This window comes from Nerophis ophidion, linkage group LG05 (genome assembly GCF_033978795.1).
Source record: "Nerophis ophidion isolate RoL-2023_Sa linkage group LG05, RoL_Noph_v1.0, whole genome shotgun sequence".
Taxonomy (NCBI): Eukaryota; Metazoa; Chordata; class Actinopteri; order Syngnathiformes; family Syngnathidae; genus Nerophis; species Nerophis ophidion.
Window position 1 is genome coordinate 14,385,257 of NC_084615.1, and position 20,659 is coordinate 14,405,915.

Consider the following 20,659-nt stretch of genomic DNA (forward strand, 5'->3'; position numbering starts at 1 on the left):
TCCATGCATCTTTAGTACTTAGTAGAACACCCTTTGGCAGTAATGACATCCTTCAAAGGTGATACATAACCGGACACAAGCTTCTTGCAGCCATCTACAGGTATTTTAACCCATTCCTCTTGGGCAAAGGCCTCCAGTTCATTCATATTCTTGGGCTTGCGTGCTCCAACTGCCTTCTTCAAGTCCCACCACAGCTTTTCTAGAGGATTTAGGTCTGGCGACTGTGAAGGCCACTCCAGAGTCTTCCTGCCCTTCTTCTGCAACCACTCTGTTGATTTGGAGGTATGCTTGGGATCCTTGTCCTGTTGGAAGGTCCAACGTCTCCCAAGCCTCAGCTTCCTCACTGACTTCATGACATTTGCAGCTAATATATCCTGCTAGGAAATAGAATTCATAATGCCTTGAACGCGCTGGAGATTACCGGCACCTGAGGCAGAGAAACAGCCCCAGAGCATGATTGACTCCCCACCATGCTTAACAGTAGCCAAGGTGTTCTTCTCTTTGTAAGCTTCATTTTTCTCCTCCGGACATAACGTTGATTCATAGACCCAAAGAGTTCCAGTTTTGTCTCATCACTCCATAGAACAGTTTCCCAAAACCTTTGGTGTTTGTCCAGATAATTTTTGGCATACTGGAGTCTATTTTTCTTGTGCCTGGTAGTCAGAAGTGGGGTGTGCCTGGGAGTTCTGGCATGGAGACCTTCATCTCGCAGTGCGCGCCTTATTGTCTGGGACGAAACCTGCGTTCCCCCCTCTGCAATGTCCTGTTGTAGTTCCTCAGCTGTTACCCGGGGGTTTTTCACCACTGTACGCTTCAAATACCGGACAGCAGTTGCACACAGCATCCTCTTTCTACCACGCCCAGGTAGTGATTCCACTGTGTCTTTAGCTTTAAACTTGCGAATCATGCTCCCAACGGTGTCTCTTGGAATGTGTAATGTCTTTGCTATTTTCTTATATCCATATCCTTTCTTATGAAGAGAAATTACCTCCTCTCTTGACTTCTTTGACCACTCCCTGGACTTCACCATGTTGCAAATACACCATTGACCATTTATATAAACATATATACATATATATATATATATATATATATATATATATATATATATATATATATATATATATATATACATATATATATACATATATACATATATACATTTATATATATACATGTATATATATACATATATATACATATGTATATATATATACATATATATACATATATATATATATATATATATATATATATATATATATATATATACATATACATATACATATATATACATATATGGGGTCGCAGGGGGCGCTGGTGTCTATCTCAGCTACAATCATATATATATATATTAGGGCTGGGCAACGATTAAAAATTTTAATCGAAGTTAATCGGACTATTTCTCCGATTAATCGCGATTACTGCATTGTATACGCAAAGCCCAATAATGAATTCAAAAGTAGTGTGTAATGCACCTTTATTGGAATATTCTCCCACATGAACAAAAGCGCCAAAACATTTGTTGTGCAAAGACAATTTAAATCAGTCCTTGTTAAACAGTAGCAGTTAAATAGCATATTTTATGAAAATCAACTCAAAAAATGTAAATACAAACATTTAAGCTTATTTCCACTGCCAGGGTATTTAAGTTATCCTGTTTGTTATGGAAAATAAATATAATCTACATACAAATCTCTGAGCCACAATCATAACATCTGAACAGGCAATTTCTGAGGTAACAGCAGAAACATTTTTTTTTATCAGGGATCTTATGTTTAAAAAACCTATATTATAGGTTTTAGGGAATTTTTGATCAAATTATCCGTAGTAGCAATATTAATAATGTTGTGTTTATTCTGCGGAGTGCACTTAAAATAATTATGACCATATCTAGGAATTGATATGATGGGAATTTTCCGATTGTTTGCTTGGTGCTTTGATAAACTGAACAAATATACATGGTACTATATTGTGATGTTATGAGCCAGGGAAATAAAGAACTACCCTACCCAGCATGCAACAGGAGTGACGAGCATGCGCGGTAGCCCGATATAGGTTGTGTCGCCATGACGGCATCTTGTATGTTGTGATATGCACGCTCTGAAAGCAAACGTTAAGAACTCAGCCAACACTCCTCGTCTGCATTATTGATAAATAGACAGACAACACATATACTCCGCTGCTTCACAGGCCGCTGGATGCAGCCGGCAAAGTATTCCCATGCTAGCTAGACGGTCTAGCAAGCACGCGTCATTCAGTCCAAAACGGCCCAATCTATCCACATTCAGAATTGTCTGGCGGTCGTAAGTGATCCCGGAGTGACCACGCTGTAAGCCAGCCATGAAATTTGCAGAATTGTCCGGTATTTTTGCCAAATGTTCCATCTTTACCAAGAGCCCCTCGACGCCGAAGTACATCCGGGAGATGCCATCTTGTTAAGAAAAGGCGTTAATAAAATAAAAAGCATGTAAACAACATACGCAAATGTGCGATAAAATAATTGTCGGCGTTAATAGATTGATGAGTTAACGCTTAATTAACGCATTAATTTGCCCACCCCTAATATATATATATATATATATACATATATATATTGTCTGTCTATCTGTGTTGATGTGGCGACTTGTCCAGGGTGTACACCGCCTTCTGCCCGATTGTAGCTGAGATAGGCGCTGAGATAACATCCATTTTCTACCGCTTATTCCCTTTTGGGGTCACGGGGGGCGCTGGTGCCTATCTCAGCTACAATCGGGCAGAAGGCGGTGTACACCCTGGACAAGTCGCCAGCTCATCGCAGGGCCAACACAGATAGACAGACAACATTCACACTCACATTCACACATTAGGGCCAATTTTAGTGTTGCCAATTAACCTATCCCCAGGTGCATGTCTTTGGAAGTGGGAGGAAGCCGGAGTACCCTGAGGGAACCCACGCATTCACGGGGAGAACATGTAAACTCCACACAGAAAGATCCTGAGGGATTGAACCCAGGACTGCAGGACCTTCGTATTGTGAGGCAGACGCACTAACCCCTCTTCCACCGTGAAGCCCTTATGTGTGGGGCGGTATAGCTCGGTTGGTAGAGCGGCCGTGCCAGCAACTTGAGGGTTGCAGGCTCGATCCCCGCTTCCGCCATCCTAGTCACTGCCGTTGTGTCCTTGGGCAAGACACTTTACCCACCTGCTCCCAGTGCCACCCACACTGGTTTAAATGTAAAAATTAGATATTGGGTTTCACTATGTAAAGCGCTTTGAGTCATTAGAGAAAAAGCGCTATATAGATATAATTCACTTCACTATATATATATATATATATATATATATATATATATATATATATATATATATATATATATATATATATATATATATATATATGTATATATATACACATATATATATATACACACATATATATATACATAAATATATGTATATATATATATATATATACATATATATGTATATATAGCATTCAAATTTATTTAGTTTGAATTTACAGCCCCCTGACGCTGTTTTGTACTGTTTTTGTACTTACTTTGATTATTATTTCTCAACCGTTTGTAATGTTGAAATTTATAAATAAAGGTTCATTTAAAAAAAACAAAAAAAAACATATACGTATATGACATATCGCTAAGCATGTTTATAAACGGCTTTACATTGTAAATACGTCATGTTTTTTTCTTTACGTTGAAATAACCAGCGTTTACAAAGGACACTGCACAACAAAACTAAAGTTAATGCAAAAAAAAACAACTCATGTTTTTATTTTTCTGGGTCCCACAGAACATTGTTGCGGCCATAGTCCAAGCATTACGGTATCGGCGTCACCCACACCGGAAGTGCCATTGTTTTGTAGCTTTTAGCAGGCAGCACCAGCGACTGTATCGTTACCCAAATTAGTCGACTTTATTTTTTTTTTACCGGCACAGAAGTATCGTTGCCCAAATTAGTCGACTTTCTTTACCGGCAGAGAAGTTTTTGCTCACCGGCGAACCGAGCCAACATGCCGACGGACACTTTGAACATCGAGTCTCAGCTGTCGTCCATCATGGACGTCCTGGTGAAGGCGGCGGTGTTAGAAATAAGTCAGCTCTTCTCCGAGAGCTCGTCGTCCCTGCGGCTCCACCTCAACCAGAGCCTGCGGGACAACGAGAACCTGAGGACGAGAATGAAGGTGATGCGGGGCGAGCTCTTCTCCCTCCGCCTGCAGACCAGAGCCAACCGGCCGCTGAGTCGCCTTGCCACCTTCAAGGCCAACACACCCAAAGCCCGCAGCAAAACACCAGGTAAACACATACTTGCCAACCCTCCCGGATTTTCCGGGTGACTCACAAAATACAGCGCCTCTCCCGAAAATCTCCCGAAATTCAGGCGGACCCGAGTGAGGACAGCCTGTTTTGACGTCCGCTTTCCCACAATATAAACAGCGAGCCTGCCCAATGACGTTATAACTGTAGAATGATCGAGGTTTCTTATGTGGGTTTATTGTTGGGAAGTCTCATTAACGTCCTCACAGCGCGGTAACAACACACAACAACAGCAGTCACGTTTTCGTCTACCGGAAAGCAGTTCGTCTGCCGTAAACAGCAATGTTGTGACACTCTTAAACAGGACAATACTGCCATCTATTGTACATGCATAGGTGGCAATAACATCTACAGCAGGGGTCACCAACATTTTTGAAACCAAGAGCTACTTCTTGGGTACTGATTAATGCGAAGGGCTACCAGTTTGATACACACTTAAATACATTTGCCAGAAATAGCCAATTTGCTCAATTTACCTTTAACTATGTTATTATTATTAATTTATGATATTTCTCTTTGTGGAAAACACTGATCATTTTAATGATTTCTCACAAAAAATATATATTTTTGATGTCATGTTTTAAATAGATAAAAATCCAATCTGCACTTTTCTAGCTGTAAATATACTCCTCCCCTCTTAACCACAAGCCCACCCCCCACCTTTTGAAATCAGAGGTCTGAAGGTTGGCAAGTATGGAGGAGTGGACTAACACAAGTTGGAATCACTACAGTCAATCACCTTTTATTCATTTAAAAATAAATTAAAAAAGAATCCCTTATCAAGCTTGTCAATCGTACACATAATGTGTACAACAGCCTGTTTTCACGTCCGCTTTCCCACAATATAAACAGCGAGCCTGCCCAATGACATTATAACTGTAGAATGATCGAGGGCGAGTTCTTGGTTTCTTATGTGGGTTTATTGTTGGGCAGTCTCATTAATGTCCTCCCAGCACGGTAACAACACGCAACAACAGCAGTCACGTTTTCATCTACCATAAAGCAGTTTGTCTGCTTTAAACAGCAATGTTGTGACACTCTTAAACAGGACAATACTGCCATCTAATGTACATAGAATGGAATGTAGAATAGAATGTACTTTATTGATCCCTAGGGGAAATTCAGCACCACAGTTCGCTCACAATAAACAATGATAATAATAAATAACATAATATATATAATATATATATAATATATGAATAATATAAAGATATTCTACATATATCCTACATTTAAGTGCAGTCAAGAAGAAACATATGCATTATACAGTCTGATGGCTGTCGGTATGAAGGACCTCCTGTGTCGTTCCGTGTTACATTTTGGGAGTCTGAGCCTTCCACTGAACGTGCTCATTCTCTCCGCAAGGTCCGAGTGTAATAGGTGGGAGGTGTTGTCCATAATGGCTAGGAGTTTTGCTACCACCGCCAGAGAGTGGTGTGCATGCATATAGTTAGAAAAATAGTGACAGAGAATATGGACAATTCAACCCTTAACTCAACAATGAGTAGATGAGTGTCATGTGTGTGTATATGTGTAAAAAAAATGGACACTGAAATTCAAATATTTTATTTATGTATGTATATATATATAATATATATATATATATATATATATATATATATATATATATATATATATATATATATATATATATATATATATACTGTGGGGCAAAAAAGTATTTAGTCAGCCACTTAAAATGATGACAGAGGTCTGTAATTTTCATCATAGGTACACTTCAACTGTGAGAGACACAATGTGAAAAAAAAATCCAGGAATTCACATTGTAGGAATTTTAAAGAATTTATTTGTAAATTATGGTGGAAAATAAGTATTTGGTCAATAACAAAAATTCATCTCAATACTTTGTAATATAACGATTGTTGGCAAGAACAGAGGTCAAACAATCAGGACTTTACCAGTTTTGCACACACAGTAGCTGGTATTTTGGCCCATTCGTCCATGCAGCTCTTCTCGAGAGCAGTGATGTTTTGGGGCTGTCGCCGAGCAATAGAGACTTTCAACTCCCTCCACAGATTTTCTATGGGCTTGAGGTCTGGAGACTGGCTAGGCGACTCCAGGACTTTCAAATGCTTCTTACGGATCCACTCCTTCGTTGCCCGGGCGGTGTGTTTGGGATCATTGTCATGCCGGAAGACCCAGCCACGTTTCATCTTCAAAGCTCTCACTGATGGAAGGAGGTTTTGGCTCAAAATCTCACGATACATGGCCCCATTCATTCTTTCCTTAACACGGATCAGTCGTCCTGTCCCCTTAGCAGAAAAACAGCCTCAAAGCATGATGTTTCCACCCCCATGCTTCACAGGAGGTATGGTGTTCTTGGGATGCAACTCAGTATTCTTCTTCCTCCAAACACGACAAGTTGAGTTCATACCAAAAAGTTCTATTTTGGTTTCATCTGACCACATGACATTCTCCCAATCCTCTGCTGTATCATCCATGTGCTCTCTGGCAAACTGCAGACCGACCTGGACATGCACTAGCTTAAGCAGGGGGACACGTCTGGCACTGCACGATTTGATTCCCTGTCGGCGTAGTGTTTTTCTGATGGTAACCTTTGTTACTTTGGTCCCAGCTCTCTGCAGGTCATTCACCAAGCCCCAGATTGAGGGAGATAATCAGTGGTCTTGTATGTCTTCCATTTTCTGATAATTGCTCCCACAGTTGATTTTTTCACACCAAGCTGCTTGCCTATTGTAGATTCACTCTTCCCAGTCTGGTGCAGGTCTACAATTCTTTTCCTGGTGTCCTTCGACAGCTCTTTGGTCTTGGCCATAGTGGAGTTTGGAGTCTGACCGTTTGAGGCTGTGGACAGGTGTCTTTTATACGGATAACGAGTTCAAACAAGTTCCATTAATACAGGAGAAGAGCTTCTTAAAGAAGAAGTTACAGGTCTGTGAGAGCCAGAGATCTTCCTTGTTTGAAGTAACCAAATACTTATTTTCCACCATAATCTACAAATAAATTCTTTAAAATTCCTACAGTGTGAATTCCTGGATTTTTTTTTCACATTCCGTCTCTCACAGTTGAAGTGTACCTATGATGAAAATTACAGACCTCTGTCATCATTTTAAGTGGGAGAACTTGCACAATCGCTGGCTGACTAAATACTTTTTTGCCCCAGCCACTGTAGTTGCATTTTTGTGTCCAGGACTTAATTCATTCATCATTTTTGCAGTGCAAAACATTCTTTGCTTGGTCATGATCTTTCATTTTCCTTTTCACGTTTTTAGTTGTCCTAAAGCCACCTGCCGCCCAAGAATCGCCTTCCACCTCAGTGCATCTACAGGCTGATACGTGCCCTCCTGAAACGAAAGAGGTCACTTGTTGCACTGACACATTGTCATTATATACCAAGCCCAAAAGCAAGTTGGCACCTTATGTAATTCGTAAATAAAACCAGAATACGATGATTTGCAAATCCTTTTCAACTTATATTCAATTGAATAGACTGCAAAGACAAGATATTTCATGTTCACACTGAGAAACTTAATATTTTGCAAAAAATCATTACCTTGGAATTCAATGGCAGCAACACATTGCAAAAAAATTTACCACTGTGTTACATGGCCTTTCCATTTAACAACACTCAGTAAAGGTTTGGGAACTGAGGAGACACATTTCTGAAGTGGAATTCATTCCCATTCTTGCTTGATGTACAGCTTAAATTGTTTAACAGTCTCCTTTATGATATATTAGGCTTCATAGTCATCATTGTCACCGACGTCCCACTGGGTGTGAGTTTTCCTTGCCCTTATGTGGGCCTACCGAGGATGTCGTAGTGGTTTGTGCAGCCCTTTGAGACACTAGTGATTTAGGGCTATATAAGTAAACATTGATTGATTGATTGATTGATATTGTGCTACATATTCTAAATGGGAGACAGTTCTTGACTACAGGCAGGCCAGTCTAGTACCCACACTCTTTTACTATGAAGCCACGCTGTTGTAACACATGGCTTGGCATTGTCTTGCTGAAATAAGCAGGGGCGTCCATGACGACGTTGCTTGGATGGCAACATATGTTGCTCCAAAACCTATATGGGCCTTTCAGCATTAATGGTGCCTTCACAGATGTGTAAGTTACCCATGTCTTTGGCACTAATACACCCCCATTCCATCACAGATGCTGGCTTTTGAACTTTGCGCTCATAACAATCCGGATGGTTGTTTTCCTCTTTGGTCCGGAGGACACAACGTTTCCAAAAAACAATTTGAAATGCGGACTCGTCAGACCGCAGAACACTTTTCCACTTTGCATTAGTCCATCTTAGATGAGCTCGGGCCTAGCGTAGCCAGCGGCGTTTCTGGGTGTTGATGATCAATGGCTTTCACTTTGCCAAGTACAGTTTTAACTTGCACTTACAGATGTAGCGACCAACTGTAATTACTGACAGTGGTTTTCTGAAGTGTGCCTGAACCCATGCGGCGATATCCTTTACACACTGATGCCGCTTTTTGATGCAGTACCGCCTGAGGGATCCAAGGTCACGAGCATTCTCCAGATTCTCTGAACCTTTTGATGATATTACAGACTGTATATGGTGAAATCCTTTAATTCCTTCCAATAGCTCGTTGAGAAATGTTGTTTTTAAACTGTCGGACATTTTGCTCATGCATTTGTGGGCAAAGTGGTGACCCTCTCCCCGTCCTTGTGATCATTTCATGGACGCTGCTTTTATACCCAATCACGGCACCCACCTGTTCCCAATTAGCCTGTTCACCTGTGGGACATTCCAAATAAGGGTTTTGATGAGCGTTCCTCAACTTTTTCAGTCTTTTTTACCACCTGTGCCAGCTTTTTTGAAACATGTTGCAGGCATCAAATTCCAAATGAGCTAATATTTGCAAACAAAGTAAAGTTTTCCAATTTGAACATGAATATCTTGTCTTTGCAGTCCATTCAATTGAATATAAGTTGAAAAGGATTTGCAAATCATTGTATTTTGTTTTTATTTACCATTTACACAACGTGACAACTTCACTGGTTTTGGGGTTTGTATTTAATATTTGTATGAATATTTGTTTTTTTTCCCCCCCTTTTGTTTAGTTTCAGGTTGAAGAGACTCCAGACATCATCCTGATCAAAGATGAAGATGACTCTGCAGGATGCGATCCAAGTCAAAGTGAGTCACATGGACAAACGTTTTGAGACACACTTCTTGGGCATTTTGTACAATTGTATTCATCTAACTTTTAGATCTACAAATTGCATCCTGTAACACAGGGGTGTCCAAAGTGCGGCCCGGGGGCCATTTGCGGCCCACAGCTAATCGTTTACCGGCCCGCCACACATTCTGCAAAAATTGCAAAATTGATAGTATTGCAAAAAAAAATAATAAAACATTTAAAAAAAAGTGGAATGAGGTGACATCTAATGAGAAAAAGTGGCAACGTTGACACAAAGCTGCCATGCAGGCAGTTTTTTTTTTTCCTTTTGTCTTTATTTTCTTTGTTTTCATTGCTAAAAAAAAAGGACAAAAATATCTGTTATAATGAGATATTAATCAAAAATTATCACTTTAAAATGTTTTATTTGGAAACAATATTGCATATGTTGTGTGGTTGCCATATAAAAACAAAGTTTTGACAGAAGAGCATAAAACAAACAAAATAATAGTTCAAACGTAAAATCGACATACTTCAAGTTGATCTGGTGACTTAAGTGTTGAAAGTAAAACAAATAATAATAAAAATGTATCACTTTATGAATGGGGAACCTTTCGTATCACAAATATATTTAGTAGAATTTTATTTAACTTTTCACTGTGATTACTCAAAAATATTAAATAATTAAAATCAATGGTGTCCTGCATTTTTTATCTTTGAGGGCTTTAATTGCTAAATAAAGGAACTCTCCTGAAGGAATCAATAAAGTACTATCTATCTATCTAAATACTGCATATTTCAGTTTTACTATAAAAAAACAAAGTTGTCTTTGACAGAAAAGGCATAAAACCTTATTTGTTTTACTTTATATCAACCTCAAGTTGATATAGAGAGTTACTGTAAGCATTAAATTAAAAATAATAATAATAATTTGACTTATTTTTACCATTTTAGTGACTGAGACTCTCTATGCTCCCCAGGAGCCCTAAAGGCCTACTGAAATGAGATGTTCTTATTTAAACGGGGATAGCAGGTCCATTCTATGTGTCATACTTGATCATTTCGTGATATTGCCATATTTTTGCTGAAAGGATTTAAAGGGGAACATTATCACAATTTCAAAAGGGTTAAAAACAATAAAAATCAGTTCCCAGTGGCTTGTTGTATTTTTTGAAGTTTTTTTTGAATTTTTTTTCAAAATTTTACCGGTCTCGGAATATCCCTAAATAAAGCTTTAAAGTGCCTTATTTTCGCTCTCTGCGAAGACACTGGCCATTTCCCTGTGACGTCATACAGTGCTGCCAATGTAAACAAACAATGGGAATACCACAGCAAGATATAGAGACATTAGCTCGGATTCAAACTCGGATTTCAGCGACTTAAGCGATTCAACAGATTACGCATGTATTGAAACAGATGGTTGGAGTATGAAAGTATTGAAGAAGAAACTGAAGCTATTGACGCTATTCATAGCCATAGCATGGCCGAATAACTGCGTTAGCATCGCCGGTAAAATGTGCGGACCAAACAATCAGGACTTTCGCATCTTTTGACACGGAGCAACTTAAATCCGTCGATTGGTAAGTGTTTTTTTCGCATTAAATGTGGGTGGAAGGAAACGTAATATAGTTGGAAATGTATCTACAGGTTGTCCATACATCTCTGTACCATGTCTGCTTTAGCACCGCCGGTAAATAGCATGTTAGCATCAATTAGCATAGCATGTTAGCATCGATTAGCTGGCAGTCAACATCAACAAAACTCACCTTTGTGATTTCGTTGACTATCGTTGCAAATGCATCTGCAGGTTATCCATATATCTCTGTGCCATGTCTGTCTTAGCATCGCCGGTAAAATGTGGAGACACACCTGCACATTTAATGGGGGTCTGGCGGCAGATTTCTTGCCACTTTCGCATCTTCGGGCCAGTGGTGTAACTTGAATCCCTCCCTGTTAGTGTTGTTACACCCTCCGACAACACACCGTCGAGGCATGATGTCTCCAAGGTTCCAAAAAATAGTCAAAAAAACGGAAAATAACAGAGGTGTGACCCGGTGTTTGTAATGTGTTGAAAATAAAAATGGTGGGTGTGTTACCTCGGCGACGTCATATTCTGATGTCATCGCCTCCAGCGCGATAAACAGAAAGGCGTTTAATTCGCCAAAATTCACCCATTTAGAGTTCGGAAATCGGTTAAAAAAATAGATGGTCTTTTTTCTGCACCATCAAGGTATATATTGACGCTTACATAGGTCTGGTGATAATGTTCCCCTTTAATAGAGAACATCCACGATAAATTCGCAACTGTCGGTGTTAAGACAAAAGCCCTGCCTCTACCGGAAGTCGCAGACGATGAAGTCACATGTTGATGGCTCCTCACATATTCATATTGATTTTAATGGGAGACTCCAGCAAAAACAGCTATTCGGACCGAGAAAACGACAATTTCCCCATTAATTTGAGCGAGGATGAAAGATTCGTGTTTGAGGATATTGATAGCGACGGACTAGAAAAAATTAGTTAAAAAAAAAAGCGGTTGCATTGGGACGGATTCCGATGTTTTTAAACACATTTACTAGGATAATTCTGGGAAATCCCTTATCTTTCTATTGTGCTAATAGTGTTTTAGTGAGTTTAACAATACCTGATAGTCGGAGGGGTGTATCCACGGGTGTGTTGACGCCAGTGTCTCAGGGAAGTCGACGGCAGCTTCATGGACGGCACAAGCTCAGCTTTTCTCCGGTAAGAAGCGACTTTTTAACCACAATTTTCTCACCGAAACGTGCTGGTTGACATTTGGTCTGGATTCATGTTCGCTTGACCGCGCTCTGATCCATAGTAAATTCTCACCTCCGGGAATTTTAAAGAAGGAATCACCGTGTGTTTGTGTGGCTAAAGGCTAAACTTCCCAACTCCATCTTTCTACTTTGACTTCTCCAATATTAATTTAACAAATTGCAAAAGATTCAGCAACACAGATCTCCAAAATACTGTGGAATTATGCCGTTAAAGCAGACGACTTTTAGCTGTGTGTGTGCGTACGTTTCCAAGACGAAACTCCCGGGAAATTTAAAATTGTAATTTAGTAAACTAAAAAGGCCGTATTAGCATGTGTTGCAATGTTAATGTTTCATCGTTGATATATAAACTATCAGACTGCGTGGTGGGTAGTAGTGGCTTTCAGTAGGCCTTTAAGGATGAAAAAAATCCATATATTTTGTTATGGTTTGAAAATGAAAAATATCAAAATGGCCCCCGCATGCTTACATTTTTCCGTGTGCGGCCCTCTGTGGAAAAAGTTTGGACACCCCTGCTGTAACATGTTTTATTTGCAGGATCATGCAAACATCTGCGTGTGTTTATGTGGATGTGGTTAGTTAAAGCAATGAAAAACAGCCTCACCACTTTCTTATTATACATCACATATTTTGCCACATTCAAACCTTAAAACATGTCAGCAAAAACTGGTGTAAAAATGTTTGTGGAGTTTATTTCGAACATGCGTCCAAGGTACGAACTCTCACATTCACTTTGTACACAGTTCATCATGGAGGAGTAAATAATGATGAAATATAAATAGATATGTGATAACAAGTTCAAAAGGAATAAAAGAACAAAATATATAATAACTTTTCTTATGTCAATTATTCCCGTCTTGAGGAAAAATAGACACAAAAACAAGGAAATACATATTTTTCGGACTATAAGGCGCACTTAAAATCCTTTCATATTCTCAAAACTCGACACTGCGCCTTGTAAACCGGTGTGCCTAATGTACAGAATAATTTTGGTTGTGCTTACCGAAATCGGAGCTATTTTATTGGATGCATGGTGAATGATATGTGTGACCAGTAGATGGCAATCACACATAAGAGATACATGTAGACTGCCATATGATGGCAGTCACACATAAGAAATACGTGTAGACTGCAATATGACTCAAGTAAACAACACCAACATTTTATATGTTCCGTTGAAAATGTAGAACAATACACACGGCACTCAAAAATCTGGTCAAAATGTTTTAGTAGAACTTAGCTAAGTTATTATTATTATTATGGTGTGTGTATAAGGTAAGACATATTTTCTGGCGTTTTGTTTTGCAATGTTATGCAAAAGCAACCTTTCTTATCTTATGGTACCTGCTGATCATTATTTGGGATCTGCATGAGTCCTGAAAAATTGTGCGCATCCGCATTTTCAGTCCGTACCGACTTCGTAGTCGATAAGCTTCTTGTTTTCCCTCTATCTGGGACGGAGTAGCGCAGTGGAAGAGCGGCCGTGCGCAACCCGAGGGTCCCAGGTTCAATCTCCACCTAGTACCAACCTCGTCACGTCCGTTGTGTCCTGAGCAAGACACTTCACCCTTGCTCCTGATGGGTGCTGGTTTGCGCCTTGCATGGCAGCTCCCTCCATCAGTGTGTGAATGTGTGTGTGAATGGGTAAATGTGGAAGTAGTGTCAAAGCGCTTTGAGTACCTTGAAAGTAGAAAAGCGCTATACAAGTACAACCCATTTATCTTCTTGTTATGGGACATTCATCCTCTGCTGTTGCCATTTCTAATACAAAGTAGTGTAAAGTTCTTACTTATATCTGTCAGTAAACTCGCCATGAAAGCACTAAAACATACAGGTGTAGTGAGTTTACATTATCCACTCAAGGAACTGTAGTTGTCAGATGTTTTTTCACGGGACACATGTTGCACGAGTGAGCCACGGATGAGGAGATGCTGCTCAGTTATTAATTGAAATAAAAGTCTGAATGTCATTAAAACAGTTAGCGCCATCTTGTGACACTTCTTCCACTCCCGTCCTTGCGCGCTACACCGCTACAACAAAGATGACGGGGAGAAGACGCTGCCGAAGTGGAGGCACGTCAATAAGGCCGCCTACAAAAGCGAGGGTCAGAAAACTACTTGAAGATGACGTGTAAAACACCAGCTATAAGTCGTCTGCTTTGATCGCATAATTACACAGTATTCTGGACATCTGTGTTGCTGAATCTTTTGCAATTTGTTCAATTAATAATGGAGAAGTCAAAGTAGAACGATGGAGGTGGGAAGCTTTTAGCCTTTAGCCACACAAACACAGCCGGTGTTTCCTTGTTTAAAATTCCCGAAGGTGAAGCTTTACTATGGATCAGAGCGGTCAAGTGAACATGGATCCCGACTACATGTCAACCCGCGGTTTTCGGTGAGAAAATTGTGGTAATAAGTCGCCTCTTACCGGAGACATCAGCGGAGCTCCCGTCCTGCTGCAGCTACTGTGAATTCCCTCAAAGTCTCTGGCGTCAACACACCCGTGTCCACACCCCCCCGACTTTCAGGTACTATTTAATGCCACTAAAACACAAGTAACACAATAGGCAGATAAGGGATTTTCCAGAATTATCCTAGTAAATGTGTCTAATAACATCCGAATCGCTCCCACTGCAATCGCCTTTTTTTAAAACTTTTTTTTTCTTTTCTAGTTCTTCACTCTAAATTTCCTCATCCACGAATCTTTCATCCTCGCTCAAATCAATGGGGAAATCATCGCTTTCTCGGTCCGAATAGCTCTAGCTGCTGGTGGCTATGATTGTAAACAATGTTCAGATGTGAGGAGCCCTACATTCCGTAACGTCACGCGCACATCGTCTGCTACTTTTTTTTATCAGCGACCAAAAGTTGCGAACTTTATCGTCAATGTTCTCTACTAAATTCTTTCAGCAAAAATATGGCAATATCGCGAAATGATCAAGTATGACACATAGAATGGACCTGTTATCCCTGTTTGAATAAGAAAATCTCATTTCAGTAGGCCTTTAAAGGGGAACATTATCACAATTTTAAAAGGGTTAAAAACAATAAAAATCAGTTCCCAGTGGCTTGTTGTATTTTTTGAAATTTTTTTCAAAATGTTACCGGTCCCGGAATATCCCTAAATAAAGCTTTAAAGTGCCTTATTTTCGCTATCTTCGAAACCACTATCCATTTCCCTGTGACGTCATACAGGGCTGCCAATACAAACAACATGGCGGTTACCACAGCAAGATATAGCGACATTAGCTCGGATTCAGACTCGGATTTCAGCGGCTTAAGCGATTCAACAGATTACGCATGTATTGAAACAGATGGTCGGAGCATGGAGGCAGATAGCGAAAACGAAATTGAAGAAGAAATTGAAGCTATTGAGCGAATAGCTATTGATGCTATTCGGCCATAGCGTGGGTGTACCTATTGAAGTGGCCCATAGCATGGCTGCCTTATTAGCATCGCCGGTAAAATGTGCAGACAGGACTTTCGCATCTTGTGACACTGGAGCAACTTAAATCCGTCATTTGGTAAGTGTTTGTTTCGCATTAAATGTGGGTATCTAGTTTCAAATGTACATACAGCTAGCGTAAATCGCATGTTAGCATCGATTAGCATAGCATGCTAGCATCGATTAGCTGGCAGTCATGCCGTGACCAAATATGTCTGATCAGCACATAAGTCAACAACATCAACAAAAACAGGCACTGAGTGAGCACAATATGTCCGTCATGTCCTCATGTGTAATGTTTAAATGTTTTTCTATTTTTTCGGACTACAATGTGCAATAATGTTTTATGTATGTGTGTATATATATTCATATGCATGCATATATGCATCTGTGTGGATACATATACAAATACATGGATACATCTGTCATCTCTATCTTTTTTTTTACTATTTATACTACCATATTGTATATGCACCTTAGGAGGAGCTGCTCCAATTTCGTTGTTCTTTGAACCTGTTCATTGCAATAATGACAATAAAAAAACTCCTCTACTCTAAAACTCACCTTTGTGATTTTGTTGACTTAATCGTTGCAAATGCATCTGCAGGTTATCCATACATCTCTGTGCCATGTTTGTCTTAGCATCGCCGGTCAAATGTGAAGACACTTTGGTACATTCAATTGGGGTCTGGCGGCAGATTTCTTGCCAGTGGTGCAACTTGAATCCCTCTCTGTTAGTGTTGTTACACCCTCCGACAACACACCGACGAGGCATGATGTCTCCAAGGTTCCAAAAAATAGTCGAAAAAACGGAAAATAACCCGGTGTTTGTAATGTGAAAATAAATATGGCGGGTGTGTTACCTCGGCGACGTCACGTTCTGACGTCATTGCTTAAAGAGCGATAAACAGAAAGGCGTTTAATTTGCCAAAATTCACCCATTTAGAGTTCGGAAATCGGTTAAAAAAATACATGGTCTTTTTTCTGCAACATCAAGGTATATATTGACGCTTGCATAGGTTTGGTGATAATGTTCCCCTTTAAGAGTACATGACTGGAAGACAAATGTGCAGTCTGGACATGCCGACTGCACCCAAGCGCCTCATTAATGTGTGTAATTTCAGGTCAGAAGAACCGTGCACAAACACAGAACACGGAGCCCGTCGGATCCTCCCGTCCCACCGAAAGTAACGAGGAGCTGAGGATCGTCAGCGTCCACGGACGAGGACAAGGGCCCCTGCAGGACGAGATGGATATTGTCTTTTCCGCGAATGGTCAGGAGGTTTTCAGCACTCAGGATCTTGCAGTCACTCACGACGGTTTCATGGGCGTCCCCCTCGGCGCCGGCGACCGAGCCGCAATGCGAGGGATGCAGGACGACAGGAGCGGCCAGATGGAACGACTTTCCTCCTCTCAGGTCGCTACCGGGAACGGAGGACACCCCAGCCACGCCAGCCACTTCCCGCCGCTCCCCGCCGTCCAGTCCCAGATTGTCAGCAAGTCCCTGGACTGCAGCTTCTGCGGCATGCTTTTCGCCACCCGCGAGGACCTGATCGTGCACCGCGCCGCCCACACGGGGGAGCCGCCCGTCTCCTGCGCCATGTGCGGCAAGTCCTTCGCCAACAAGACCACCTTGGGCATCCACATGCGCATTCACACGGGGGAGAAGCCGTACGCCTGCTCGCTGTGCGGCAAGCGCTTCACGCAGAGCGGCAGCCTGAAGATCCACCTGAGGACGCACTCCGGGGAGAAACCCTACTCCTGTTCCCAGTGCACGGCCAGCTTTAACAACCCCAGCAACCTGCGCCGACACATGTTCACGCACAACTCTAACGGCTCCATCTGGCCGTGAAATCTTTTTTTATTACGGTCTTTTTTTGTAGGTTTGACCTTTTTTTTTTTTTTTTTTAGGAGTGAAATTATTCTACATAGTAAATCTTAGAGGTTCCATGACAGTCTAGCCTTAATAATAATGGCATTGAGATGGTTTAAAAGTGCTTATACCGTATTTCCTTGAATTGCCACCGGGGCGCTAATTATTTTAAAACCTCTTCTCACTTCGGCGCTTACCAAAGGCATGCGGTAATTTTAGGCCTGCGCTTATAAATTTGAGTGTGATGTAAGGATACCATCATGAAAAGCACATTTAATAAAAAAAACTTTATTATGGTCTTACCTTTACTTGTAAATGAAGTCCATGCGCAGCTCCTTCTGATCAAAAGCATCGATAACTTTTTTATAGAAGTCTTCCTTATCCTTCAGTTTTAAGTCTCTCTGTCTCGATGGAGATCTTCCTTTATTACCTCCTGCTTCGATTGAAAGTCCAGTTTAGAAAATGTTTTATTTTAGATATGTAATCCTCCATGTTGAAAGTGAAAGCGAGAGGAAAAAATAAACGATCGCTGCTCACTCTTGCTGCCTATTGTCACTTCTTCTGCAGCCGAGTAGTCGCAAGAAGGATCTCTAGCGCCCTCTATCACCAGGAGGCGGGAGTCATTTAATGACTCATATTTGACACACGCAGCTACGGTATATTAATAAAACATAGCTGCTTACTGTTATTTTTAGCACATTCAATAGCTTGGACCTTAAATCCTACTGAATAGCTCTTAATCTTCTTCCCTTTATGCGATTTCAAATGATTGAAGTCAACCTGATGAAAATGGTGACAGGTGAAGTGTCACTCGTGACGTGACGAGTTTGACCCGGCAGAAATTCTAGACATGCGCTAATACAAATAATTTGCAAAACGAGTTTGACCCGGCGGTAATGCTAGGTATGCGCTAATTATTTTGCGAAACGAGTTTGACCCGGCAGTAATTCTAGGCAGGCGGCGCATACTATATACCTGGCGGCAATTCAAGGAAATACGGTAATAATACATTCGGTGTGTCTTTAGCTTTAATAATAATAATAATACATTTTACTTCCATGGCGCCTTTCTGGGCACTCAAGGTCCATCCGTACAGCCATCCATTTTCTACCACTTGTCTTGTTCTGGGTTGCGGGGGGTGCTGAAGCCTATCTCAGCTGCATTCGGGCGGAAGGCGGCGTACACCCTGGACAAGTCGCCACCTCATCGCAGGGCCAACACAGATAGATAAACAACATTCACACACTAGGGCCAATTTAGTGTTGCCAATCAACCTATCCCCAGGTGCATGTCTTTGGAAGTGGGAGGAAGCCGGAGTACCCGGAGGGGACCCTACGCAGTCACGGGGAGAACATGCAAACTCCACACAGAAAGATCCCAAGCGCAGGATCGAACCCAAGTCCTTCGTATTGTGAGGCAAATACTGTACAAAATCAAAACAATAAAATCCATTGAATAAAATCAACAACAAAGGTTAACAGTGAATAAGCAGTCAGGTATGGGGGTGTTTTGAGTCTCGATTTAAAGAGGGATATTGAGTCTACGTTACGAAGGTTTGGTGGTAATGAGTTCCAAAGATGAGGGGCTTTATTGCTAATCAGTCGTCCACGCCTGTGTACAGAAGGGCTTTTATGCGCGTTATCCCATTGACACATGCGGTAACTTTGCACCTGTCCAGCATAATAGACGCCATAAGCGCTAACAATGCTAATTCGGTTTGATTGATTACAACTTTTATTAGTAGATTGCAAAGTGCAGTACATATTCCGTACAATTGACCACTAAATGGTAACACCCGAATTAGTCTTTCAACTTGTTTGACTCGGGGTCCACGTTACTCTATTGATGGTACAAATATATACTATTAGCATAATACAGTCATCACACAAGTTCATCATTAGAGTATATACATTGAATTATTTACATTATTTACAATCCAGGGGGTGGGATGTTAGGTTTGGTTGATATCAACAATTCAGTCATCAAATCAACAATTTCATCATCTGAGATTTGAAACAGTGTAGGTCTGTCTTCATAGGATTTGTGCAATATTTACGTTGGGAATTATATAAGTGTGGCTTAGGATAGATCTTTTAGTATTTTATAACGACAGTAAAGGATTTAAATCAGAGCCAGTAGAATGAAATTATCTAAATATTTAATGTACTGTACAGGCCAAAAGTTTAGACACACCTTCTCATTTCAATATGTTTTCTTTATTTTCATGACTATTTACATTGTAGATTGTCACATCAAAACTAAAAATGAACACATGTGGAGTTATGTGCCTAACAAAAAAAAGGGGAAATAACTGAAAACATGTTTTATATTCTAGTTTGTTCATATTAGCCACCCTTAGTGGCATTTAGCCACCTATAGAGGCTAAAAGGCCATGCCAGAGGACATCAAGATCCGTGAGGGTTGATACAGTCAAAGCAGGTCAGGTAGATAAGGAGGCGCAAGGCCATTAAGACATTTAAAAACTAATAATATAACTTTAAAATTGACTGGGAACCGACACAGTGACTTTAAAACTGGTGTAATGTGCTGCCGCCAAAGAATCACTTGCTTAAAGTAGAGTGTTTTTTTATTTTCCTGTAGTCAAACTGTGTAATTTTACCCTGGACAAAAATATTGAATATATAGTACAGGCAAAAAGTTTGGACACACCTTCTCATTTCAATGCGTTTTCTTAATTTTCATGCAGTGTTTCCCACAAGTCAGGCATCTATTTGTGGTGGTGTGGTCGGACGGCGGTAGGGGGAGGAGGGTGGGGGGGTCGAGGAAGCGGCGGCGGCGATGACCAAGAAGAATGCGGAGTTGGAATATAATCACAACACTTTATGTACATATTTATATAATAATTACATATTTATATAACATGTAACTACAAGCTCCATTCACAGACAGAGTCCCATTGCTTTTATGAGCGGTCGGGCGAGTCAAAAGCCGGGGGGGAAAAAAACTTTTTTATTTATTTATTTTTTATATTTGCCAGCCGTAATTCTTTCGTGGCGGGCCGCCACAAATAAATTAATGTGTGGGAAACCCTGTCATGACTATTTACATTGTAAATAGTCACATCAAAACTAGGAATGA

The 20,659-nt window shown here is 40.6% G+C and overlaps 1 protein-coding gene across 1 annotated transcript; it reads left to right on the top strand.

The window, feature by feature from the left end:
- The first annotated feature begins 3,816 nt into the window (after positions 1–3,816).
- Positions 3,817–20,333, top strand: LOC133552711 (zinc finger and SCAN domain-containing protein 2-like). The gene is made up of 4 exons (XM_061900111.1): positions 3,817–4,295; positions 7,571–7,656; positions 9,387–9,462; positions 16,812–20,333. The coding sequence occupies exons 1-4, from the start codon at positions 4,013–4,015 to the stop codon at positions 17,537–17,539; spliced, it is 1,173 nt and encodes a 390-aa protein (XP_061756095.1). The 5' UTR covers positions 3,817–4,012; the 3' UTR covers positions 17,540–20,333.
- The last annotated feature ends 326 nt before the right edge of the window (positions 20,334–20,659 follow it).